Source organism: Falco peregrinus, chromosome 2 (assembly GCF_023634155.1).
Source record: "Falco peregrinus isolate bFalPer1 chromosome 2, bFalPer1.pri, whole genome shotgun sequence".
NCBI lineage: Eukaryota > Metazoa > Chordata > Aves > Falconiformes > Falconidae > Falco > Falco peregrinus.
This window is the reverse complement of record NC_073722.1, coordinates 97,009,033-97,035,920: the sequence shown is the minus strand read 5'-3', so window position 1 is coordinate 97,035,920 and position 26,888 is coordinate 97,009,033. Positions and strand designations below refer to the sequence as shown.

Sequence of the window (26,888 nt, the reverse complement as noted above, 5' to 3'; positions counted from 1 at the left end):
CAAGAGGAGGAGAGCTGCTCTTCCTGCCGTGGCCCTGGTAGTGATTTCGTGTATTCTTCAGACCCTGGCACCAAAGATACTAACCCTCTTTCCTCGAAGTGTTTGAAAAATGACAAGATGTTCACATGAGCAGGATCAATTACCTGCTCTACCTGGTGAGAGATTCTCCGAGGGGGCCTTCATCTCTACGGCAGGAGCTTCCTGCTCGGTCAGCCCTGAAAAACAGCCCAGTAGGACTCTCCTCCCCCCTTTCCCAAAGCAGTCATCTTGAAATCATAGTCTGTGGGATTTGTGTTTGAAAGCAAAACGTGAGCTGCTGAGCCTCGAAAAAGCACACAAAAGGAAAACTGAAAAGCCCAAGGTGAGTAAGTGCAAGGTGCTGTTCACCAGGTTTGCTTCAAACCTTCCCTTCAAGAGCATCTCCTTGCTTTTACGCTGGAATTCAGCAGGGGTGGGGTTGATGCCAGGCTGCATCCCCTTGAGATGCTGGGGCGGGTGTTGGAGGACCAGGGTCTGTGTGTACAGTTAGAACAGATCAAAAGCTCGGTGTGATTCTGGTTTTCTTGTGTGTCCAGATCCAGCCTCAGGAAAGCTGTGTGTGCTGTTATTTGCACATCAGGGTTGTTATCTGCAGCTGATAGATTTTTTTGATTTTTGATGAGGGGACACGACATTTTGCCTCTTTAGAATCAAAGTCTGAAGTCAGGATTTTCCGAGGTTTAGGGGTTTCTGAATATCTTTTTCTTTTCCAAATGCCTCCCCCCTGCCCCCCAAGAGCAGAACAGATTTCCTCTGAAAGTCTAACTATGGCTTTCTAAATCACCTGTCACTTTGGAAAATTTAAGTCATCTTTTCATTACTGGCTGTTAAGGGGGTTTAGTAGCACTGGATTGCCTCGGAATTCATAGTTGAAGCCTGACATGTAACACAAATGCTCTTCCAAAACCCTGTCATTACTAATGCATTCTCTTTCAGGTCTTTTTATTAGGGCTTGTAGACATTTTCCTCATTAGAAATTCACCTAGCAGCTCCCTGCTCATCCCATTCAAGGTTTCTCATCTCTTTTATTCTCTGTTGGCATGCACTGGGGCAGAAGTATTACCTTGTGATGAATTACTAAATGATGGAGACACACACTGCAACCTTCTGCTGCTTTTTCTCACCAGTGAAAAGCCCAACGCTGGTTTTGGGTGGACTGTCCTGCAACACCTGGGCTTGCACTTCCAGCTTGGGCTCCAGGGGAAGGCAGAGGTGCAGGACGGGTGCCTGACCGTTGGCCAGAAGTGCTTCTGCACTTGCCCTTGTCTCATTTTGGTCCTAAGTGAGGTCCTAAATGAGATGGGCGTGAACTTCCCATCTGTTGTTAAGAACCGTGGATGTAATTGCTGCCCAAGGGAGTTGCTTGAGCATCTCAGTGGGAACATCTTTGCAAGGAGGTGGTACTGTGGGGACCTTGACGGGTTGTGCTGGGGTCTGGCCAGGGCAGGCTCTGGTAACAGGGCAACCCTGCTTGCCAAGGCATCTCCTCCTTGGAGCACAAGCGTCTCATTGGCCTCAGTGGGTGAACCACCAGGTGAATTAACGGTGCAAACATGAATTCCAGTGATGACTTTGGACCCTTGGAAGCTGAATGCATTTTGGACTTGCAGAGGATGATTTGAGAAGCGTCTTTTTCTTGAGTGTTGTTTCTGGGCACAAAGACAGCCTGCCTGCCTTGTACATCCAGAGTTATGAACCTCGACCACTCCATTCTCGGAGGCCTTAATGGTGCTGGGGGGGTGGGTTAATCCATCCCAAAGCTCAAGGGCTCCAGGGGAATATTATCTACAGATCTGTTTGGCTTTTCTTCCCCAGAAAAGAGTTTCTGAATATTGCAATGGAACTGCTCCGAACAGCTGGCTTTCCAGGAACGTGCCCTGCCTTGGGGTTAATAGGTTGCAGTGCGTTGCCAGCTGGAGCTCTGTGCTCCAGCCATTTCAGAGCAAGCAAATGCACGAGTGCAGTGACCCACGAACAGCATGACCTGCTCCCTGCCCTCTCTGCAGGGCGTCTTGCAGCTGGAGCGGTAGGGAATGGGGGTCCTGGCAGCAGCGATGCATAGGAGCAGGCGTACCTGGGGGGATGCAGCCGTTCCTGTACGCTCTGTGTTGCTTCTTGGCTCGTTTCACCTTGGAGCATTCTGCCTGTGCTCCTTGGTTCCCGTGGTTCGCAGATCTTCGGCCTCGCTGGCAGTGCTTTGTTCGCTGGGATTGCCAGGAGGCTCCTCCGTTTCCGACCCTCGCCTGCACCATCGATCTGGCTGCACAATGGCTTTGCCAGCTGCTTGCTGCCTCCTTCCCCTTGCTCTTTGCAGGCTTGAGCCCAACTTTGTTTGCACTGGCTGTTTGATGAAAGACGTTCCTGTGTAATGAAATACCCCTGATTAGTTTTGATCAAATAGCGAACTTCCTTTCATCTCGTCTTGCACCCGCTGAAGGTCTCTGCAGGCGGGCTGGGCCAGGTGTGCGGCAGTGCATCGGCTCTTTGTGTCCCTGGGAGCCTTACCCCAGGGCTTTGGCCGCATCCACATGTGCGTCCGCAGCAGTGCCAACACGCAGGCAGGCGCGCACATCCTTTTAAGATCGCAGCCTCCGGAAGGATCGGAGCCAAGTCCTTCGTGTGGACACGAGCCAAGTGACTCAAAAGTCAGAGTTACGGGTTCTCTCCTTTGACTGGCTCCATTGTAAAAGCCCAAAACCAAAACCAACCTTGCGCCGAGCCAGTTAAGGTGGAAGCGGCTGCTCCCACAGGGCTCCCTTGGCTTTGCTGGGAGCGGGAGATGTTTCACTCGGTGGTTTAGGGGATGGTGTGGGGCTCCCCAGTTAGGTCAGTGGGACTGTGGGGTGAGCATCACTTATGCAGGGAAAAAAAGCTTTTGCAGAATCACACCCAAACTTACAGATAGTGTTTGAATCCTGCTTCCTGTGCTGGTGGCAGGTGACAATCAAATGTCAAATTTCAGTTTTTAGTTTACCTTGGTTGATCTGTTTTCTCTCCCTGCCTGCCAGTGCTTGTGGGGAAGGGCTGGGCACTGGTGGGGCCACCCCAGGCTCCCCACCTGGGTTGTGCCCCATTTCAGACTGGTGCCTGGTACTAGGGCTCTTGCTGCATTTGTCCAGTTGCTCCCTGGCTCCTAAAGCAGGGGACCTGCTGTTCCTGAGAGCCTCTGCCACCCTGGGCTCCAAACAGATGGCCCTCTGATGTGGAAAAGCCCCCAGATCACCCCCAGCCTTGGCAGCAGGTTCGGCTTATGTTCCCCTTGCAGGGATAGTGGAAGGAGATCATTACCGGGTTGGTTCACCAGCAACAAGGACAGGAATCCTTCAGGCATTTGCAGAGCAGTGGCCGGGAGCCCTCCTTGTGGGGGCTGGCTGGAGGTGGCTCAGTACCTGGGGTCCACAGAAGCTCACCAGGTCATTGTCTCTGTGGAGCAGGCTGTGGTGGTTGCATGACCTGTGCTGGTTGATTTCCCTGCTGCCTTCAGAGAAGGTGCAGGAAAAGCTCCTCTGGTGACCAAAGGCATGGAGGAGGTCACTGGACATGGTGTCCTCACCTTGGAGAAGAGCTGCCTTTGAGGGAAGCGTTAGACTGGGACTACACTGAAGTAGGCAGGTGGGAAATGTGTATTGACCATGGCATTGCAGCCATTGAGGGATGCTACGTGAAGCTGTGAGCCCACCAGAAAGGTCTTCCCCCACGGGTACACCAGGGAGCTATGGAGCCCGTGGCCATGGGGAGGGCAGAAATGCAGACGGGCTCAGGCAGTGCTTAGATGGATTGTTGACCACAAGGACGGGGATGTGCCATCTGGCAGCCCTCGACCACCAGCTTGCCAGAAGCCGGGCAGGCTCCATGTCTCGCTGAGTCCATCCCAGCCTGCCCTGCCGTAGCAGCGGTGTGGGACACCCGTGTCCTCCCGACCCGGGTGGTGCGTGGTGTGCCAGCCCGGCAATACTTCGAGCTGCCCACAAGAGTCACTGTTGCTTTATCTAAGGAGCCTCCGCTCCTGCCTGTGAACTGCCCGATTCCTTCATCCTCACCCCATGGAGTCTGTGCCCTTCAGGTCTCCAGCCCCAACGCCTTTCTTCTGCCCCAGCAAACCGCAGGCAGGGAGCTGCGAGGATTCAGGCTGCCGAGGAGGATGATGAAGGAGGGCTGGCGCCTGGCAGCAGCGACCTTTCCCGTGTGCTGCCCTAGGGTGGGTGGTTATTTCTGTGCGAGGTTCCCAGCAGACAGCCCGGACCTTCCCGCCGGTGCCGCAGCGTTGTGCTTGGCTCTGGGATTTGCCCAGGGAGCACAGCTTGTGCTTTGGAGACGCCTGGCCTGAATTAACCTCGCTGCAAATGGTTTCTAAGTAACAGTGGTACACGTAGCAAGATAAACTGTGAAGCCTATTTATATTTACCAAGATTGTATTAACCTTTGAAAGGCTGACCTTATGCAAAAAAAAAAAAAAAAAAAGGCAAAAACATTTAGGGCATGAGGGGGGTTTGTTGTTGTTTTTAATCCTTTCACTCTTTGATTACTTCAGCCTTGATGGTGGTAAACATACACTGGCTTTCAAGGCATTCCTGATTTTTGCAGCTGCGAAGCCATTAAGTCTTTGCCTGTATTAGCATTTTCAAGGTCAGCCATGATGCAAAACTCAAGGCAACCCATCAGCTGCGTAAGAGCTGTTAATTTTCTTCATTTACTCTCCTGTTGCCTGCTAACTTGTGCAGCAGATCCAGCAGCAGTGTGTCATAGCATTGCTCCTGGATGTCACCCAGGCTGGCGTGGGGAGGGCAAGGGTTGATTCAGCTGTGCTGGCCCCAGAGGGCTAATCCGTGACCCCTGGCGCATGGTTATCGTTAGCATCACCCCAGTGGTTTCCCAGTGTTAGAGTTTCCATCAGGATTGGAATAAACAGACAACGGGAACGTGTCTTTTGGGCACAGCCTCCTGTCGGAGCTGGTTCGCTGAAGCCTTGGGAGGGCGTCTGTCCGAGGGGGTCTCAGTAGGGTCTCTGCAGGGGGATTTGCTGCCCGCTGTGGTGCCACGCCGTGCTAGAGCTGGTGACAGAAGATCACCGTGTGGGATGCAAAGGGATGTGGGAGCACAGGGGGAGCTGGGGCTTGGGCGGGCAGGAACCTGTGGGTGAGCAGAGGGGGGCCTGGTGAGTAGGGGGCTGAATGCTGCTGGCTGGACCTCGCCTGCCAGCCCTGAGACAGATGCTGCGGAACAGGCAGCACAGCCCAGCCCACTGCTTGTTTGTCATGCCTTCCTCCTTGCACAAGTGGGCAGATGTCACTGCAGCCCTGTGCCTCAGTTTCCCTGATTTTTAAGGCAGGTGAATGCTGTTTGCACAAAAGGGAGTGGTGAGGTTTAGCTCAGCCAGCTGCTTGCAGCCCTCTGAGGCTCCTCGGTGGGTGCAACACACAGGCAGAAACAAAAGACAGTGGAGTTGTGTGATCCAGCAGGGAGAAGCCTTTGGCAGCAATGTTTATTAATATAGCTAATGAGGTGGCCTCTGGTCTTTGCAGTGCAGCCCAGAACAACAGCAAGTCCTTTGTAAACATGCCATCAAAAAAGAGCAAAGGGAGAAAGTGCCCCATGCTTGGATTTATTAGATTTTTTTCCTCCTCCGATGATCAATGCCACTTTGATTTCTGAAACTGAATCAAAGGACATGGCTTGATATCCAAGCCCTTGCTCAGAAACCCTTTGTGGATCCAAGCGCCTGCTCTGCAGGAGCCTTCAGCCCCATGCTCTGCCTTCCGCTGATGCTGCCGGGAACTGGAAGTGTGTTTTGGGGATTTGGGGCTGTGTGGCTTCAGCTGGGGATGTTGGAGTCTGTTCCCAGCCAGTAGCTGGTGTGTTCCATCCGTCGGAGGAGTTAGGAGCGCCGCTGGCTAGTGCTGCCTTGAGAATCAAGGTCTATTTTTGCACCAAAGCATTCAAGGCGAAGGGAAGATTTCGTGCAGCTCAGGCAGGATACAGGGACTCGCCTGTATCCCATACCTCTGGTAACTAACTGAGGGGGGAAAAGAGAAGTTACAAAATTTGAATGGTACTATTAGGACCGAGAATCAGGCTCTATTTTTCTTCCTTGGCAAACCAAAAAAAAAAAAAAAGCCAGAAAGCTGACTGTGGCTCTGCTGTGCTGGAGAAGAAATCATCCCTGTCCCAAGTCCTGCTGCCTTTCCATTCATGATCCTGGAGACAGTGGCAGTTGAAGACACACACACACACACACACACACACCACCCCTCCCAAGGAATTGCCGTCCTAAATTAACCTGCTAATGATTGGGCGGCAGTATTACTGCGGTGCCGCCAGCTGGGGCTGGGGTCCCCTGGCATGCTGCTGGAGCGGAGGGGCAGCCAGGTGGTGGGCTGGAGGGACCCAGGCTGCCCAGGGCTGCACTTGCTGTGGGATCGCTGCCCATCCGTGTACGTGCCAGTCAAGCTTTAGTGGTGTAGCAAGGAGAGTTTTAAAAAGTGATAAATTCTGGTACTTTCTGCAATGCCCTCCATCCCTAATTTAGTCACTCCGCAGCCAGTGCTCCCTCTAGGTGAGCTGGACCTTCTGCCCCTTCCCAGCCAGTCTCATTTGCTGCTGGTTAGCTTTAGGGATTTACTGGGAGGAGGGTGTTTTCTCCCTTCCGCATTAGCTAGGCAGAGAAGGCGATGAGGAAGCAGCAAGGGTGTCTTTTCATTCTGCTAAAACCCTGCAGAACATGCCTACATGAGGCTGTTAAGCCCCTGATCAGTAATTACACACTGCAGCTCTGCCTTTAATCGGGATAAAAGACTTAAGGAAACTCCTTTGCCCCTGGTCTCTACCTTTTACCTAGAGATTTTATTGCTGTATTAGTAACAGGAATGACTGCAGGAGCTCAGTGCTCAGGTTCGTGTGGACTCTGGGAGCTCGTGCAGCCTTTCCAGCTCCTGACTGCTTTGGTGCTGCTTCTCTTTGAGCAATTATTTCATGCTGTCTTTAGAAAGTAGAAAGAAGAAGAAAGCAGGGGGGTGTCTGGGCAGACGCTGGGGTGGTTGTGGTTGCAGTGGCTAGTTTATCTTGTGGGTCCTGATTCTGCAAGTGGCTGAACTTTCCTGGCTGGTTGGTTTGCAGCTTTGTTAGGCAGGGCTCCAACAAAGCAAGAGGTTCGGAGATACGTGCTGCCAGCCCTGCCGAAGTCCTGCCCCCTTATCAGCACCTCTGAGCCGGGGGTGAATAAACCCTGGGCAGTGTGTGTGTGTGTGTGTGTGTGTGCGCGCGCGCTGGGAGCTCCATCACTGCTGGCCCTGGGGACTGGGGCGACTCAGGGTGGCCTCTCCTCGGGGGTGCTGGGGGGAGCCACCTCCTGCCATGCAGAGCTTGGCCTGAGGCCCCCAGCTCTCAGCACCCTGTTGGGTTTTTGCAGCTTAAAATGTAAAAATAATCAAGAAACAGCCTGACCTGTTGGTAAATGCAGAGGTGAATATCTGCCCACGGTCAGTGCTGAGCACACAGTGAACGTTTGCAGAACTGGGAGTTTCTGAATTTGTTTTTCAACCTTAGTCCTGCTTGTACCAGCAGATGCAGGTGAAGTTCCTTGTGCTGGAGGGTTTGTTGGTCTTTAAGCGGGTGCGAGGTCCCCAGATAACTGCGTTTGCTGCTGTGAAGTTGATGCAGTTCCAAGTTAAGGTGGAAACTGTGCTGCGAGCACAGCAGCTGGGAGTGGGGAGAGCCCGGCTTTGGATTTTAGCCGCCTCGTTGATTGGATCTATTTTTTGTTTTTTCTTTACAGAAACCAGGCAATGCGGAAAAAGTTAATTTTGTACTTTAAGAGGAGAAATCATGCTCGCAAACAGTGGGTAAGTGATTCCCTTACACCTTATTTTATATGTATAAAGCAGCATAATTTATTACGTGAGAGAGGAAAGGACATTTTCTAGCGGAGAGGTGGTGGTGCTCAGTACTTTGCCTGATGCGTTGCTGTGGCATCTCTTACGCTTTAAAATAACTTGGACGTAAAGGAGAGGTCCCTGATCCTGCTGCAGGCAGCACCTCCTTCCGCAAGCACCCCCTGCAGAGCAAACATGTGGGCTTGGCTTGATCGAAGCGGAGCCCTTCACTGATCTCAGAGAGCCTATTCACAGCGTAAATGTCTATTCTGTGAGTAATTGAACCCTAAGAGAGGTGTGAAACAAGCTGACTCTGCTTCCAGTAAATGTTCTGAAGACTGATCTGACTCCTTCCAGCTGACCACAGAGCGATGTTTGAGGATTTGTGGTTTAAAGCAAAAACCAAGCCCTGCACCAGTTTGTTTCTGGGCAGCTTCGCCTGCGAGGTAGTTCCAGTGTCCTTTGAGGAGATGGTTCTTGCTAAGGCAAGGGGCAGGGTGGGGGTTATTATGTGGCTTCAAAGGTATTTGGAGCAAATTCCTAGTAAATAGAGGAGAAAGTTCATGTGGGATTTACAGAATTTATAGGTTTTCAGCGCTGACAGTTGCCTGCAGGAGCTGCTGGCGGGAGCTAATACCAGCATAGAAGGGGCAATGCCAGGAGCAGCCAACAGCCCCCAGGGGGAAGGTGGGTTTTGCGGGGTCTGTGAAGGGCGATTCAGCTCACAGCACAGGGCTCTGTGTTTTACGTGGAAGATGTAAATACCAGGGTCTGACTTGGTGTCTCTTTCCTGGGGCAGGCTCAGGTGTTGGCATTAGCATCTTAAGTTGCCAGTGGGGCAGGTTTTCCCAGTGTCTTTGGTGCTGGTTTTGGGCAGAAGTGCTGCGGCTGGGAGGAATTGTCAGAAAAAATTCAAAATAATGAGCCTGGGAAGTGGTTTGAAGGCTCTGCCTTTAGAAGTAGCTTTCGATACAGGCATTTCTGAGCCAGCAATTGAATTATTTTCTTATTTCTGGTGAATAAAGGCATGTTCCTTTTCTTTCCTGTGCTTCATTTTCCCCCTCCATTTTGTAGCAGTCTTCCAGAAGCCACAGATCTTGCGCTCCGAGGGACGACTGCGTCTCCCATTTGTGTCCAAACACGTGTTTTTTTAATCTTTTCGATGGTAAAATTTCTTCCAGGTTTCTAGCAGGGGGCTACAGGGCTTACACCTCCAGTGCAACAGTCGGGTGCTTCTCGGGGCACCTCGCCTGCTGCAGCTGAGGGCTGGGGCAGTTGTGGGAAGTGGATCGATATTCCCTTCTGCAAAACAGGGATTGCAAAGCATCGTGTGGTTTTATTGAAACCAGAAGGGAAGTGCCCAGGAGCTGCTTTCTGGTGGAAATGGCTGGTTACTGTGCTAAGTCTGGAGTGAGTCATTCTGTTGTGAGTATCAAGGAGCTGGGGGAAAAGGTTTAATTAGGCTGCAAGAACACGGTTCCTAAAATATGGCTTGCAGTAAAGTCGCCTGTCATGCAAAATAGGTGAATTTCTGCCAGCCGGTTTATTCAGTGTCCTTGAAAGGGGATTTTTCAGTTTAGGGAAGCATTTTGCCTATTCTACAAAATAGGCAACATACGGTTGCTGAATTTGCAAAGTGAATGCATTTGCTGATTCTGTTTGCAAAATGGGTACGCTTAGCTATTTTTCTGCCTATTTTGTAGCAGACCCTATTTTTAGCAAAGCCCATCTATGTGCCTGCATTTCTTTCTGACTCTCTTACTTTCTGAGGTATTGTCACTGCCCAGGGCTGGCTGGAGCAGGGTCAGAGCTCGGTCCCTGCAGGGTCCAGCCCCGAGAGCCCCATCAGAGGGTCCCAGGGCTTCCTCCTGCCTCCACCCAGGGTGGCACAGCAGAAGACATTGAATTGCCATCAGAGGGGTGATGCTGCAGAGGGAGAAGGGTGAAAAGGGCTGTTCTGGCTTTAAGAGGTTTATCTCCATCAGTCAGGGAAAGAAAACCGTGGGGCTTGCATAGGAGTTGGACTGGTTCCTCCTGTCACCTTGGCTCTTCCTCTCCCTTCCGAAGAGCTGCTCCGCTCCCTGGAGCTGCGAGAGCGTGGGCTGCGGGAGGGCTTGGGCTTGGCACAGCCTACAACTGCCTTCAGCTGCTACGGCGGCGTTACTATTCATCCATTTTTAGATATGCATGTCAAGTCCGATTTGGCTTGCCATCACTTGTGTGATTGAGGGGCTGATGGGCTGGTGAGCCCAGCCGGGAAGGGGAGCAGAGGAAGCACTGATGCTAAAAGCCAGCGCAGATGGTTGCTCAGGAATGGACACGCTTCCTTAAAACTGCTCAGAGGATGCTTGAATAAGGAATAGACGCTTCTGCTCCTGAAGTGCCTGACCAGTAGCTTCTCCTGGTGATTGGGCTGTGAAGATCTGAGAAATGCAAAGTGCTGTGAGGTGCTTGTGATCTTGGCTCTTGAAGGATGGCAGAGGATTGCGGGAGCATGTATCCCAGCGGAACCAAAAAGCACTAGACGGGGATGCTGCAGATCAGCCCGCTGTTGTGGGGTTTGAAGCTTGTGTGGCAGGAAGGGTCTCTCTCCTCCATGGTGGGAAGGGCTTTAAGAAAGGAGATGCAAGTCAGAGGTGCTCAGCTGGTCCACAGCAAAGCTGTGCTCTGGAGGGCTGAGTGGGGTGAGCGGGGAGCTTTGGTGCTGCCTGCCCCACTGCCAGGATGTGAGCTGCTGGGGCAATCAGCGGTGCGATTGATGTTGCTTTTTCCATCTGCAAATACCGGTTCCTTAAAAGAGGAATTCTGGATAAAGCTTTCATGGAGTTATCCCAAAGAGTGGAGGAAAAGGAAGAAAAAGAGCTGCGCCGCTGGCTACGAAACAGCCTGGCAGTTGTGCCAGGTGGCTCTGCTAGGCGGTGGTGATGCGGGACCCAGCACCGGCTCATTCCCATGGGGAATAAAAACATTTCAAAGCCTCAAAGCTTCTCACCAGACCGAGCCCTCGTGCTGGGCTGCCCTCCCCCACCCCCCCCATGCTGTGGGCTGGCACGCAGCATAGGGCACCAGCTGCCTCCCAGTGCTGAGGCTTGATAAACTTTGTGGGGTATTTATAGCTTTTTCCCAAATGCGATGCTCTGAAAGCAGGAGGACGTAGCAGATTTGTTGGCAGGGTGGGAGCTCGTGTTCGGGGGGCTGATAGCATTGCTTCAGGGGGGTTAAAAACGCAGCAGCTGTGATTTCTCCGAGCTGCCGTGGTCTGTTGGCATTACCTGTAGCTCATTGCCCGTAGCACAAGATTCCCCTTGGTGGCTTCTAGGGCATTTCTATTTTTCTTCTCATTCCTCGCTTTCGTCCTACAGCCGTTTCCTTTAGCTCCTGCCAAAACCCAAGTGTCTCCTTTGCGTCTATGCGGATGGGAAACCTTCTGGCTCCAGGTGTGCAAATGGGAATTAATTTGATTTGTGGGGAGGAGTGTTAGTGTGCATCAGCTGCAGGGTTTGAGGTGCTTTGTCCGCCCCGCACCATTGCTGAGGTGCCTCCAAAAGGCATCAAGGATCACAGACACTTCGCTGCACTTGGGTTATCGCCAGGTTGGGATGGCTGGACCAAACCCATGTGCCAGGGTCAGTGTGACACTGGCTGCAGGTTGCTGCGGGTGCCTGGCACCAGTGACAAGCCACGGAGCTGCTGGGGAACCCAGCTGCCTCCTGACCTGGAAGCAGGTGTTCCCATCAGTTTGTTGCCTTTTTTTTTTTGTTCAGTTTTTTTTTTTTTTTTTAAATTTCTGCCCCTCTTTTTTTCTCTTGGTGGCTGAGAGCAAGCAAGACGAGAGCAAAGCACATCTGGGAAGCCCTACAGCCTTGGATTTCCCTCCAGTTGTGAGGTGGCCATGGCAAGAGATGAAATTTTTTTTCTTTAACATCTGGATTGCCCCTGTGTCTGCTGCGGTACCGATACCGGTGCTGCGCTGCCTGTTCTGGAAAGCAGCATGGGGGACGGGAGGTGACCTGGGGTTTTGCCATTGATTATTTTGCAGAGCGACATCTGCTTTCCCTTCCTCATTTGGGACCTAGAATGCATTTGTTTCACTCAAAACAAAACCTTAAAAGCCCCTCTGGTCACCCAGCTGCTTTCACGTGAGGCTGGGTGCCATCACTCCTGTAACTGCAGCCGTCAGGGACCGTGGCTGGGCATCTTCTCGGTGTGGACCTCGCCTGTCCATGGGCATTTTGCAGTTACCAGGCTGATCCCATAAATAGTGGGGGTGAAGTGCAGTGCTGGACCTGTGTGGGTGGGCCACAAGGATGTCACGCAGGGGGACACAGCATGGAAACCCCTTGCAGTGCTGTGTTTCGGGGTTTGCCATCAGTGGGGACATGCTTATCCTACTCCTGGCCCAAAAAGGGGGAGCAGCAGCTGGAAAAATACTTCTGCTTTCCAGCACGGTGGAGGAAGGGGTGCCTGGCTACGGGTACCTCGGCAAGCCCCTGCGTGCCCTGCTGCCCTCCTGTGTCCCCTCCCAAGGCTGTGCTTCATCCCTTCTGGCTTGGTGGCCTCAGGCAGGTGACTTGCGCTCTTCGTGCGTGGCCAGCGGTGTTGGAGCAGGGCTCCCTCCCTGGCACTGGGGCTTCGGTTGCTGAACCCATCGCCCCAGGTGCTGGAGGGTGCTCAGCAGAAGGTGCGGTGGGTGGGCAGAGCCCTACTGGGTGAGAGTCCTGGCTTCACCGGAGACGTTGGGTCTGGAGGGGAGAAGCCTGAGGGCACCCGATGGCCTGTTTTGAGAATTTCCCCTTGGGTTGGTCCCAGACCCTGGCGCGTATCCACGTCCTAATGAACTCTCTTTCTCTAAGCGACTTGAGTCACGCTGTGCCTGAGCAGCCATCGAGGGACAGGCCTGGAGGAGCTGCCCTTCCTGGGCACGTCTGAGCTCCCTCTCTCCCTCTGCCCTTTCAGGAACAGAAATTTTGCCAGCGCTATGACCAGCTGATGGAGGCCTGGGAAAAAAAAGTGGAGCGCATTGAAAATAACCCCCGGCGCCGTGCCAAAGAGAGCAAAGTGCGGGAATACTATGAGAAGCAATTCCCGGAGATCCGGAAGCAGCGGGAACTGCAAGAGCGCATGCAGAGGTTAGAGGAGAAGCGGTAGGAAGGGGCTGAGCTGGTATCGGACAGCCTTTCTTTTTTCTTTGGGGATGGATGTGGGATTTGGTTGTGGGAGGAGTGGGCTGGGATGGCTCTCAGTCCCTTTTCTCCCCTTCTAGTCAAAGGCAGAAGCCAGCAAAGGAGCAGCTGTGCTACTTTTTCCCCAGGGTGGCTCAGCACAGAGCTAAGAGAGAAGGAAAAATGTCAGGAATGTGGTTGTTGCCTCCCCTCTGCTGCTGGTCTCCTGGCTGGCCACCTCCCAGCAAGGTGCAGCTCCCTTGTGCCGGCTGCCTGGCGGGATGGCACTAATTACTGCCTTACTGGTGGGCCCAAATTAAGATGTATGAGACTTGCAGATGCCTTTGGTGATGCTGATGATTTAATACATGCGCATGCTTTGATCGGAGCATGGGCAGGGTGAAGAAACATCTGCAGAGGTTCTAGGAATGACCACAAATGATACGAAGGGAGCAAAATGTCTCACTGAGAGGGAGGTCCCCTGCCTCTCCCATCCCCTGTCCATTTTCTCCTCCTCATTGGAAGTGCAACTGAGGTCACATTGTTTCCTGCCAGGAGGTGACACGATGTCATGATCTCCACCCCTCTTGCTGAAAACTCCCTGTCCTTCCCATTTCAGCACAGGGCCACCTGATGCGTGCAGAACCCAAACTCTTCTGCCAGCATCCTATCCTTGTGCCATGCTAACAGCTGGATGGGTCCAAATTTCCTGATCAGTGCCTTTATTTTTTCTGAAAGAGAAGGGGAGAAATGGTACTCAGAAATGTTTTCATTTTTGACCTGCTTAAAAAGAAAAGTTTTAATTCTTTGGGGCATGTGGCAGTTACGCTGGGTGATGTTGGGGGGGATAGATGTTGGTGGCTGGTTTTGATTTCAAAGTTCCTGCAGCATTTGCAAACCAGGTGTGGTGGCACAGCACTGACACCTTTATGCCGTTGCTGTGGTGCCATGAACAGGAGAAAATACGGGGGAGAGTATGGTTGGGTATGGAATGTCCTTCTGTTGTAGCGATCCTGGAAGCTGGCACAGGTGAGGAAGGTGGTTTGAGGCTGTCGAGCCAGGGGACACAGGGGACAGTGCTCTCCAGGCAGGAATAAGCGTGTCAGAGCCCACAGGGCTGCAGCAGGAGCCGTTCACACAGCGCGGGATGGGGTGGCCTGGGTGGGATGTGGGGAGAACACCATTACGGAGGCCAACAAGGAGGACAGCAGAGTTGTTGTGAATGTGGTTTGCTGGTTATGACGTGGAGCGGCAGTGTTTGAGTGTTTGACTGCCCTTTCCCAGCAGGGTAGGACAGAGGGGCAGTGGCGGGCTCTCCATGTCAGCTGCACGCAGCGAGCACGAGGTGTCAGAAATCATCGACGGGCTCTCAGAACAAGAGGTGAGACTGGGTTGTCCTTTCTCCTTCTTTTTACCCCTCACTTCGCTCTTCTCTGAGGAAGGCAGGAGAGTACTGCCAGCTCCCACGGTGAAATCCAATACTAAATCCCACTAACTTCAGGCCACGCTGAGGCTGGGGAGGTTGCCATGATGCCTAATACGCTTTCTGGACAGGATCCAAAGTGAGGTGTTCATTTAACACGCAGCAGCATCTTTCCAGCCACCTGAGAGACGTAATGGAGCTGTGCAACGGTTCTGCAGGAGCAGAACACAGCGCAAAGTGCCCCAGGAGCTGGCGGCTGGTGGGTAGTGTTTATTGGCATCCAGCTGCCTCTTAAGGACCTGAAACCCCAGCACGCTGCTCAGCCCGGGGAGCACCCCACAAACCCCTCCTAGCTGTTGGTTTAAACTGAAAGTGGAGGTGGGAAGGGAACCAGCGCCCTGGCTGCCGGGTGGAGGGGTTTTTCTGTTTCGTTTTGGTTTGAATGGGCTGTGCGGCTTGACACAGGGGAATCCTATGGAATGAATGGTTTGTACATGAGCCAGTTGGCCCACATCTTCTGGGAGTGCTCCATTCATCTTGAAACATCCCCGTGACCTTGGCTTCGTTTGGATCTGGTTTCACAAGGGTTCCGCTCTCTTGGCACGGAGACGAGCTGCAGTGAATGGATTGCATTTGGGAGGGGAGAGCAGACATTGCCCGGCAATAGCTGAGATGTTTGCTGCCTGTGCGCCGCCGTTCGCTCCCTGCCCTGGGTCCCGGGCAGTTTGCTGTTAGCCAGTCAAGGTAACAACCCGGAGGACATGGATCTCAGGAGCAGAGGGAAACATACAGCTCTGCGGAGGTCGTGGCCAAGGGGAGCGTTAGCCAGTTGCCTCCGACCTCCTGCACAGTGTGCTGCTAAATTCCACCCTGACAGCCTTCTGCTGAGCCCCGAGGCACAGCTTGGCTTGTCTCAAAGGCAAACCTTCAGAGCTCCCAGCCCTTCCACAGGGCTGGATAGAGCAGGGAGGTGAGAGCTGGGGAGCATCGCTGCTGGCAGGGGCCAGCTCTTTGCCCCGGTGCGTTGCTGGAGAGGGGAGAGGTCTGGCTGCCCGCTGGTGGGCTGTATCTGCACGGCTCAGCACCCCCAGACCCTGCGGGGCGAAAGCAGAGGCTGTGTGATCTCAGCTCCTGCCAGCTGCCTCCCTGCCTGCCCTGGCTCTGCCCAGGGCTCGCTCCTTCAGCCGGGGCAGTCTGTGGCACTCAGGGTTGATGCCCTGGCTGCAAGCTGTTCCCAGCCTCCCACAGTGAGATGACACCCTCAGGGCATCTGAAGAAGCCAGCTGCTAAACATGAGGTGCCCTAGTGCAGATCAGAGCGTGATGAAGGGAGCTGAAGCATCCTTGTCTGTGTGGAGAGCTGTGTTTTGGGAAGAGGAGGTTGGGTCTGATCAGTCATAGTGGGGAAGCAGAGCGGTGCTGGGCAGGGCTGGGTTGGCAGCTTGCTGGAAGTATTGGACATGACTGTTCTCCCAGGAACCAGCATCTAGCTGGAAATTAACACAGCAGCACTTGAGACCTGGCCTTCCTGGGTCAAGGGTTGGAATTTGTGTCTGACCAGTGCCATTTCAGGTGACAGGGAGGGCTCAGAGTGATGGTGCTGCTAGCAATGAGAGAGGGTGGCCAGAGCATCCCTGCATCCCCACGGGGCAGACCCGTGCCAGAGGACCACCAGCAGCTCAGCTGAAGGCATAGTCCTGGTATTTGGGCAGGGGACAGCACCTATGAGATGTCTGTCGCATTGGCCACTCTGTTGCAAATACTTAAGGAAAGCAGTGTGCCCAGTCTGTCCTGTCCTGGTGTGCAGCCAGGGCTCTGGATGAACAGGCTGGAGTAAAGGCATCAGGTTATGTCCCAGGGTGTTGCAGTAAGAGGAAAGAAAGGAATGATGGCCCCATTGTGGTGACATTTGAAGCCTGAAAAAATACTAAGGTTTCCCGTGGAAGGGAAACATGACGTCTCCCTCTGCCCACCCTTTCAGAAAGCTTTGCTGAGCTGATCTGCTTCCCTTGCAATTTGGGGTGGGGGGGGCCGAACCCCATGTGGCCACAGGTTTGATGGCTGGGAAGGGGTTTGTATTCCCTGTGCCACCGTGGCTTTGACTTGCCTCTCGTCATGGTCAAGAGCGATTTTGCTTAAGTCAGAAATTTCCATGTGGTATCTTAAGGCCTTTTATTTCAAAATGAAAGATTAATTGTTTCCTGGCTGACAGCGATAGCCTCTTTCAGCGTTTAATTTACAATTACTCTAGCAATAAAGCTGTCTAGTGCTCGCTTTTGAATTCTTCTGTTCCTCCGCCTGTCCTTTCCTCTTGAACATCTGTCCCCTGCGGTTCCCGCGGGCCCATGGTGCTGACCAACTGTTCTCTCTGCTTTCCCCAAAGAACCTGGAGAAGCAGATGCGCCAGCTCGCCGTCATCCCGCCCATGCTCTACGATGCCGACCAGCAGCGCATCAAATTCATCAACATGAATGGCCTCATGGATGACCCCATGAAGGTCTACAAGGACCGGCAGGTGATGAACATGTGGAGTGAGCAGGAGAAGGAGACCTTCCGGGAAAAGTGAGTGTATCCCACACCTCTCGCTGTGCAGCCCTGGGGAAGCGCAGACAGGACCTGTGCGGTGCTTTGGCTGGGACCCCAGCGTGCTAAGGCATCAGTTTCCCAAGGGCTTGCCTTGCCCCTCAGGGATGCAGCCACAGTTGCTGTGTTGCCTTGGACCTGGGCACAAGGTGATGCACCTGCACAGGAGCCTCGGGCCTTTCTGTGTGGTTGGGGGGGGGTGCCTGCCCGCAGAAGTGTGGGAACCACTGCTTGTGACAGGGCGAGAACTGGAATTTTTTCTGCTTCGGCATCCCCAGTTGAACCAGCCAGTTTAAGGATAATGCCAGTGAAACCCAATGCTCCATACACTGTTACATTTTTGAATTTACATGCTGACCTTTGGGCACTGTGTGTCCAGGGGGATTCTCAGGGCCATCAGCATCCAGCCCCACGCCATATAGACCCCCTCAGGCTGCAGCTTCCAGCTGTTGCCCATCCCTCAGCACTCCATCCTGCCATCTGCAGGATTTGCCACCGGCTGCTGTTTCCCTGGATGCATTCCCACATCGGACACATGCAAACTCTGGCTGCAGTGCTTTCTCCTGTTTGCAAGCACTACTTGGGAACAGCTTCACTTTATCAACTGAGATCACTTGAGGGACTGCTGATCCCTTCCCTGGGTACCACCGTGCTGTCAGCCAAGCTGTGAGTCCCAGCTCAGTCTCACATCCAGGCTCCCCTGTATCTCATAGCTCAGGTGTGTTTGCGTGGAGGACCAGAGCATCCTTGGTGCCCCCAGTGTGCTGTGTCTGTGAAAACAGAGCTGGGGTTGAGCTTCCAGCAGGGTGAGCTCTGCTAGGGCTCGCTGCTGTGGACATGCTGGACGTGGAGGTATGTGGGTGTGCCAGGGTCACCTCATCCCTTGCAGCAGCACCGCCTTAGTCTGGCCTCTGGATGATCACAGGATGGCTCCATGGATTACCAGCAGGCCTGTGGCCAGCCATGCTGGAAGTCTCTCCATGTCCCGAATCCCTCCTCCCGTCCCTGCTCGTGATGCCTCCTGTTTGCAGCTGAAATAACTAATTGCCAAGATGGACCGAAAAAGAACAAAACAAGCAAACCGGCTCCAGGCCTTTGGTAGAGGAGAATCCTCATTGCTAATTAGCCTTAAAATGTGACACTCCAAACAGCCAGCCTTGCCCACAAATGACGCAAAGGCTAATTACTTGGTCTTTAATGGCTGGGCCATGCCTGGCTAATGGGGCTGGAAGAATCCACACCCAGCTCCTGCATCCTGCTGTGCACGGTGGTTTCTGTGTCATCACCGTGGGTGATACGGAGCTCGGGGCATAAATACAGCAGGATTTCAGGGCTCTCACAAAGCTCATTTTAAGAGGTTGGTACTTAGGAGCTGTGAGGAGGACCAAGGGAGTCCTGCCCCAGCTCTTGCCAGGGTCCCGATGTGCAGGTAGCTGAGCTGCCTGGCGTGCTGCAGCTTCTGGCCTGGGTTTTTCAGGTGAACCAGAGTTGCGTCATCTATGATTGTGACCCAGAACTGGCCTCTTGCTGAGACCATGAAAACCTGATGCAACCTTGTGTTCAGCCCTGATGGCAGGAGGAAACAGCCAGGCACTGCAAGGCCGGCAGGCTGCAGGTCTGAACTATTTTAGCTATCAAAACATAACCATGAGGAAGAGGCTGACTTGATTTGCTTCTGGGCAGGGTTTCAGGTCTCTCCATTGAGAGCCTATCGCTAGCCTGCTCCCAGGGGGGCTGTGTTTTGCTGGTGAAGGAGGAGGAATGGCTGTGGTACGCCTTTATCCCACTTGGGCATCGAGGTCCTGTCATGCTGGGCAATGTGAGAATGCAGCATCCATCCCTCCTCATGGGAGCATGGCCTGGCCCGTGGAAAACACTGGATTGTGTGTGCATTGTCCCTGACCCTGCATTAGCATCATTGATAACGTGGCCTTGAAACCCCTGTTGCTTGGTCACCCCTTGGTTTGTGCTGCGTACAGCATGACGAGGCAGCTCCAGCTCTGCCCTGATCCCAGCCTGGCTGAGCAGCCCAGCTGCTTTGCTTTTCCTTTTTTCCTTTTTTTGTTTTTCTTTTTTTTTTTTTTTTGTTGTTGTTGTTCCCCTAGCATTTCTGGTTTCTTTTTTTCTTATTTATTCACGTATCTTGGGGGAATCTCCCTTGGTGTCTGTGTTGTATCTGGCGGGTAAGTTTTACCCTTCAAGATGCTTGATGGTGGAAAGGTTGCAGCTGCCCCTGGGGTAGAGACTAGGGACCCCCAATAAGCGCCCGAGAATTGTGCTGCCTTTGCTGTCCGTGCTCCCATGTCCCCTCCATCGCAGACTGTCACCCACAAAAGCCTCATGCTGGCTAGATGAGGTCCCCTCGCTCTGGTAACTGGTTACAGTGACAGGGTTCTTGCAGCGCTACCCAAACCAGGTGGCAGTCCTGTATCACAAAAGGCACCAGTGTGTGGGTGACAGCACCACGTTCTGCTGCCGTGGCTGGAGCCGGTCAGACCCTCAGCGCCCTGACCCTGAGTTTGGCAGTGGGGCTGAGCAGCACAGGAGGAGAGAGCTCAGCCAGCAGCACCGGGGGAATCGCCAGCAGGACCGGAGGCACCACGCTGCTCAGCGTCTCCCGCCTGCATTACACCCACACCACAGCTCACCCACCTTTTGCCTCCGGTCGGTTTCCCCAGGGCAAAGATCCGTCAGCTCCTGGGAGCTGGCAGAGCTGCACCTGCCGCATGGGGCTGGCCTGGCCGTGGCTCACCGGGGCAGTGCCCGTGCTGGTGGCAGCCTCTCCGCTGGGGCCAGCGCTGTGTCTCAGCCCTGGCACAAAGCCATCGCTCGCCGGGCTCCCTACGCTTTGGTGAGACCCCAGTTAACTATCCTCCTGCCAGCAGGAGCACCTCCTGCCAAGGGCTTGCTGGCCTTTGATGCTTCCCACGAGCTCGGCGAAGGGATGCGTTGAAGGAGGCATCTCTGTGCCTGGGCACAGCTCCCCCTCGGTGAGCGATGCACCCTCCCGGGCTGCTGGAGCAGTGGGCGAGCCTGCTGACAGCTCCTCCGCTTGCTGGGCAGGAGACGGCGTTCCTCAGAGCCACTGTGCCACTGGGGATCTCTTGAGCAACTCGGTGACCTGGCAGCTCTGTGCTTCCTCCTGGGGTTTGGGTTTCCCTTCCCATCCTTTGCAGCTGCTTCCGACAGCGCAGCTGGGCTTGGGGTCCTGCTCAGCGGCAGAGTCAGCCCCCGCCGTGCTACAGGGTGCTTCTGCACGGCCATCGACGGCGATTCCTCACCCTTCCCTTGTCAAATCCTGTGGCCTTGGCCAGGCACGCGGCTGGCCTCTGTGCCTGTCCTGCTGATGCATGGGGTGGCCATGGCATCAAGCAGGGTGACAGGCAGCTGTCAGGCACTGCCAGCCCCTCTGCCCTGTCCCACCCCATGATGAACATCTGTGCGTTGAAGCTCCCAACTAGCCCGGCCCCACTGGGCTAAATTTGAAGTTCCTGTCTTTCTGGGAAGCTGAGCAGCAGACAAATATTTTCTCAACCCCCTGAGTCCCTTGAGGAGCTGGGCCTCGCTGCTCCAGGCATGTGGGGCACGGCAGCCCAGCGGTGAGGGAGGTCAGAGCTGGCACCCATACTAACCCTCTCCCTCTTGCTCCCACAGGTTCATGCAGCATCCGAAGAACTTCGGCCTGATCGCCTCATTTCTGGACAGGAAGGTAAGCCTCGCTGCCTGGCGTTAACCTGCCTCGCACCCTCTCGTTTCATCTCCCTTCGGTGCTGAAGCAGCCAGGGGATGCTGGGCACCTGCAGGCGGGGGGGTGGTTCAGAGCCCTAGGGATGGTCCAGACGCCTCCCGGCTCCCTGCAGAGACAGGGACTGAGTCAGCTGCGGAGAGCCAGGGAGCGCAGAGCCGCAGGATGTGCAAACGCATCCAGCCTGGCGCAGAGGCGTTGCAGCCCACCCCATGGTCTGCCTGGGGGAGCTGCTTCCCAGTATCTCCCGCGCTCCCACAGGCATTCTGCACCAGCCAGGCTGTCGCACGGGGGGTGGGTGGGTGCCCGGCTGCCCAGCACAAAGCAGAGGGGTCCCTTCTTTGCTCAAGGAGGGCGATCCTGAGGGTGGCCCGAGTCCCAGTTCATCCAGCAGTTCAGGTTCGTGTCATGTAAACGCACACAGCTCCCCTCAGTGTTTGGGAATAGTTTGCTTGCAGGAGGGCTTGACCTTTCCCAAGCCTCTGTTGTGCTTCCTGGACTTTGCCTTTTTGGTGTTATTTGGGCTGATGGAAGAAAGGTTTGGAACAGAGATCTGAAGGAAGAGTGAGCCTCTAGTCCCATTCTGAGCAAGGCCAGGTACCTTCTGTGGGACAGGCCACCCGGGCAGATCCTGGACAGACCCAACCTGGAAAGGCAGCAATGGTCCACAGGCTCTCTTGAGCAGAAAACATGTGAGAGCTGCTGCTTCTCTGGTCCCTGCAGTTAGTTGCATCCTCTGCCTGTCTCGTGCTGTGTTTCATCCACACAGCATCCACTCGCTCTGGGGGAACCATTCTGTTTTCAGGGGGGCAGCCTGCAGCAGCCTAAATTATTCTGGGATTCTGCATCACTCGGGTTGGGGCTGTAACTTCCAGGACCTTGACTTCCCTGTCCAAAGCAGCCAGCAAGCAAAGGCCAGTGGCAACCTCATGCTGCTGCTGTTGTCGTAAGATACCAGGCTCTTTGCAGCCTTTCCCACTTGTTAAAGCCGAAAGCGGTGCGACTTGGATGATGCTCACAATCCAGTCTGTGTTCCAAGCTGTAAAATGTCTTCTAATTTTATTTGTACTCATTTGTAAATCAGGCTGTAATTATGATACAGAACACATCCATTATCCTGTTGGAGAGAGATGCAAAGTATGGCTCAATGTAATGAATTAATAGATTTTTAAATTGCATTATAAAAAAATAGTGATCTTAGCCCTTGGAACAGATGACTGTAAGTTTTTGTGTTCGCGTGAGTGTGTGTAATCAGGGCTAGATTAGAAAGAGATCCAATTAACACTTTAAAGTTGCAATCTGTTTTTGCAAATGGTTCCACTCTGCACACAGGGATGTAGGGAGAGCCCAGCCCCCGTGCTGCACCGCTGTGAGCATGCAGCGGCACCCCGCTCCTGGGCGCTCTCAGGCATGATGGGTCTGTGGGATTATGTCTGTTCATGCAACCACCTGTCCTGTATGTGAAGGTGTAGCCCCAGACCAGTTTTCAGGTGGCCACCCAGTTCAGCCAAGGACTTTTGCCAGCGTGGCACGCTCTGTGCTGTTCAGGAGCAGACTGTGTCCCAGCCACGGCTCCCTGTTTTCCTACCGTGTCTGATCTGGGATGGTGCTTGTGGAGCTGACTGCTGGAGTTGGAGCTGGGATGGCAGCTCCTGAGCACTGGGATCCCTGTCCACGAGAAAGTCACGTGCACTCAAGCCAGCAAGCTTAACAGCTGGAAATAAAACTAGCCGACAGCCGTGTGGCAGGTTGTGCCTTGCGTCACCGCAACAGAGGGTGGCAGGCGGCTCTCCTTCCTCTGCCTTTAGTTGCCACAGTCATCTGGGGTCAGCCCTTCCCCTGCTTTGCTGCCAGCGTGGGGTGCTCTCTTCTCTGCACCCCCATCTCCATCGACGCACCTGCGGGCTGGCCCAGATTTGTCCCTTGGAGGAGCTGAGCCTTTTGACTGGGACAATACGCATTGTCCCCCTCTTCCAGATCCACTTCCAGGCTTTGGGAGGGAGGTGCGGTGAAGCCAATTTGGGCTGTGGATCTTCAGAAGCAGCAGGAGACCTGGTGGTGGCAGGGCCTGAACGGCTCCTGGGAGCCTGTGCGTCAGCGGTGCAAGGGACTGGCACCTCCCATTCCCTGACTTGCCTGTGTCGTTGCAGACAGTGGCAGACTGTGTCCTGTACTACTACCTGACCAAGAAGAATGAGAATTACAAGAACCTTGTAAGAAGGAATTACCGGCGGCGTGGGAAGAGCCAGGTAAGAGCTGGAGGCGCACCTGGAAGTGTCGTCCCTCGGGCTGAGCAAGGAGCTGTAGTGCTTGCAGTGCTTTGCGCTCGCAGCTTCCCGGCAGCGCTTTCCCTGAGCACCCCAAATGCTTCTTCCCCCTCCCCACCCCCACCCTCCTCAGATGGAGATCTTGCTTGCAGACTGTGATGGGGCTGTGGTTTTGCGCTGTGTAGCTTTTCAGAACATGCTGTTTTCTGGCAGCTGATATTTGTCCGCCCCTGTGCCAAGGTCACGGTAGCTTTAAAAAAATCAAACAACAAACCTAAGATGCTCAACAAAGGGGATGGAGTGAGTCCAGAAAACCTGGTCCGCCCGTCAGGAGTAGCGCAGGGTTGCCCATGCAGCCTGTGGCTCGGTGCAAGAGCTGAGTGGGGCCTGTTTCTCTCTTCCCTCTCCTGGGAAGCTGGGTGAGGGTGCTCCTGCCTTGCAGAGCCTGTCCAAGGCTGTTCCTGCGGGCGCAGGCACGGGAGGAGACCGGCTTGGGTGGGAGCGACTTCTGGCGACCACCTGAGAAGAGGCATATAAACCTGTCTGAAGTGCTGCAGGGTGTCTGGGGTCCCCGCCGGAGCTGGCAGATTTGGCACTGAAGCTAGAGGAGACCCTTAAGCCTTTGGTTAAGGGCCAGGCAGGTACCTAGGGCACCGTGGGGTGGCTGAGGTAGGTGACTGAATCAACCCTCGCCGTTACCGTGGCCAAGATGCAAATCTGGACGTGGCCATGGTGGTGGTGCTGCTGATACCGTGATACCTGGGTACCCAGATAAGCACTAACCTTGTGGGCAGGTACCAAAGGTCCTGCTGGTGGATCCCCAGGTCCACAAAGTGAACAATTATCCATGTCATGAGGAGAGTGAGGTGACCGCAAAGGGAGTATCTCTCCAGATAACGTGGGGATAGGGATGGAAAAACTGGCCTGGCCCGTGGCACCGCTGACATCAGCAGCTCCTCACGCTGCATGGCCATAAAAAGCAGCGCTCGGGTCTGGATCCTGATGGAGAGACAGATAGGTAGCCTCACTCCAATTTGATTTCTGCAGCATTAAGACATCAGAATAGCTAGCACATGACGAATGTCATGGATGGGGCCCAATTTTCCCTTCTTTTTTTTCAGAGACATTAGAGATGGATAAAGCCCTATTAGATTATCCAGTCCCTCTCCCAGCAAACACAGGGTGGTTCCCTCCAGTACATTTTTATAGTGTTTACCATGGTCTGTTTTGTTAGATCACAGCAACTAGAACATGAGGCCACATTTGTTTCTTGTTAGCGGTGGAGACATTTAGCACGGCTCATTCTGGTTTCAATGTTAAGTTGAGCAAGTGTGGAGGGAGAGAGGCAATCTAACGCTTGGCACCTACCTTCCTGCCCCAGCAGCCACAGACCTGCCCATCCTGCACCCAGCAGGTACTATTTGTGGTTTGGTTTTTAAAAGTCTCCAAAGCATTGCTAGCTGCAGAATTTCCCACCACGTTTTCCTTTGCTTATGAGTCTGGTCCAGCTTGGGCAGTGGAGGTTGTGTGCTGCCGTTTGGAGCCTTGTTCAGTGCCAGCCTTTGGAAGCAGGGACTTGCTGCGCTGACCAGAGTAAAAGGCAGGACTGTTTTTGCAAGTAGGAGCTGGTAATATTTATAAATCATTAAGAGGGAGGCTGCCAGACACGGAAGGGCACGGATTGCATCTCCACTGGGGCAGATGTCGACCAGAACATGGATTTTGAAAGAAGAGCCAGATCCGGGAGTCTGGGGGGAAGGGGAAGCAGTGGATATTTCCCATTACTGTTGGATGCTCAGGTGGAAGGTGGGATGTTCAGACAAGCTTCAAGAGCCAAGGGCTGGCTGCACAAATAGCGGTGGGAGAGAGGTGCAGAACAAGAGTTGCTGCATATGATCCAGCCTGAAAGAGCTCTCCCCCAGAGGTCTCAGGGGGTCTTGAGACGCACGCTTTGTGCTGGGGTATACCTCCAGTATTTCTGTATGTCGCTTGCATCCATGTCCTGTGAGGCTGCGTGCAGAGGAGCGCTGGAAGAACTGGTGTGCAGGCTTGGGAAGGATGTGCTGCTGCGGAGGGAGGCAGTGCTGGGGAGAGAGTTGGTTTAGGGTGGCATTTTAAGGTAATGAAGGGAGGAACGTGTCGTTAAAATCCTGCCAGAAGCTGGCGGGAGAGGTGAAGCATCTCCCTTGCACCCCTTCATGGAGCCGGGGTCTCCCCTGAGCATGGTGCCGATGGGACTGCTTCCACGGGCCAGGCTGGGTCAGCACAGGCTGCACAGACAAGCACGGGACAGGTCCGGTACTGGCTGGGATTTTTGCTTGGTGAGTCTCTTTTCGGAAGCTGCTCAAATTCTGCCTCTGCATGCAGGTGTGTTCCTTTGGGAGGAACTGGTCTGGGAGGCTCAGCCGTGGCGCTCTGCTTGTTCTCAGGGGGTCCTGGGTTGTTTTTAACCCTGTGCAGGTCCCTCAACCTGTTGCCCATGTGTCCTCGCAAAGAGTCGGAGCTGTGGCTGGGGACGGGCGGTGCTGGGCTGCCCCAGTGCTAGGGGCTCTGCCTCACTTACCCAGTCTCAGCCACCAGTGGTGGTGATGGGGTGAAGGGTGGGAGACATGGTGGGACAGTGCAGGGACGGGCGTCATGCAGGGGAGAGACGGGGCTGCGCACACACTGGGAGACGTGGCGCCGCGTTCCCAGCACTGCCCATGCTCTGAGCACGGATTTTCCTGCTGGTAAGGGTTCAAGCAGTTAAAAAGCCAAAAGTGAGATTTAATTGATGTAGAGGAGAGGTCGCCTTTTGTGTTGGATGAGAGGAGCGAATGAGGTCTGATACAAACAGCATTTCAAGTGGCCCTATGCTGTTTTCTCGCTCTTTTTCTCACGGAGGGGTTGGTGGTCTTATTTGCTCTTGGAGGCTGCAGGGAGCTTGAGAGTAAAGTGGAGATAATTACACGTAGAAATAAAGCTGCTCTGGTGTCAAGATTATCATTGTGGCCTACTTATTAAAAGTCCATTAAAAAATAAGAATCCCACTGCTCCCTGGCTGATGGTCCCCTGGCAAAGGATATTCCTCATAAAGCTGCTACTTATTGCTAAAAATCTCCTGCCAAGACTGGGGACTCCACATGATTCTGCTTCCAGTTGGTCAGAAAATCAAGCAGCCGCCTGCTCCAAGGCAGGGCGCACGGTCCCGGCACACCGCCTTCATCGGTGCTGATGAATGAAAGGCGTACACATCTGATGGATCATTATGCATAATACTGAGGCTCCTGAGATGAAGGTCCTTGCTAAAATAATCCTCTGTGTTCAGGTTTGGAAAATGCCATTTAACCTTGCAAGGGGGAGGGGGGAATCAATGGGAAGAGGAATAACTTTCAAGTGTGTCATTTCTCGCTGGAGAAAAAATTAAAAAAAAAGTTTGTGTCGTGGTAAAACAATCTGATCCAATATTCAGTGTACAGTAATAAGCATTAATTTGCATGAGCTTGTAATGAAAGGCCCTTGCACGGATGTGTCGCTGGGGGGGCTGTTGCAGTTGCTCTTCAGGGTATTTCAAAGAGCATCTCTCTGTGAACATCCCTAGTTCTGTAGCAGGGAGCACCAAAAATGAAGCTAGGCAATTAGCGCCATGTGCAAGCTGTTCAGCCGGGCTGTGGTAGCGCAAGTGTTGGGCTGAAGCGGTGCTGGAAGAGAAGTGATGCTATTTCAACATAATTATTCTGTGTGGAGTGCGGGGTTTTTATTCCAGAATAGGTTTGCTTTGATTTTGGAGTAGCGTTACCCACATGGCAGTGGAGCGGCCACA

General features: G+C 53.8%; 1 protein-coding gene across 13 annotated transcripts in view; it reads left to right on the top strand.

The window, feature by feature from the left end:
- NCOR2 (nuclear receptor corepressor 2) overlaps nt 1–26,888 on the top strand; it is a 253,710-nt gene that overhangs the window by 152,345 nt on the left and 74,477 nt on the right. For 8 of the 13 annotated variants that reach the window (XM_055794116.1, XM_055794123.1, XM_055794121.1 and 5 more), the window contains 6 exons: nt 7,811–7,877; nt 12,864–13,051; nt 14,354–14,450; nt 16,875–17,053; nt 20,729–20,783; nt 22,970–23,068. In XM_055794116.1, coding sequence (XP_055650091.1) covers nt 7,811–7,877; nt 12,864–13,051; nt 14,354–14,450; nt 16,875–17,053; nt 20,729–20,783; nt 22,970–23,068 — 685 coding nt within the window. The remainder of the gene's footprint in view (nt 1–7,810; nt 7,878–12,863; nt 13,052–14,353; nt 14,451–16,874; nt 17,054–20,728; nt 20,784–22,969; nt 23,069–26,888) is intronic. The other 5 variants (XM_055794127.1, XM_055794120.1, XM_055794126.1 and 2 more) reach the window with 3 other exon arrangements.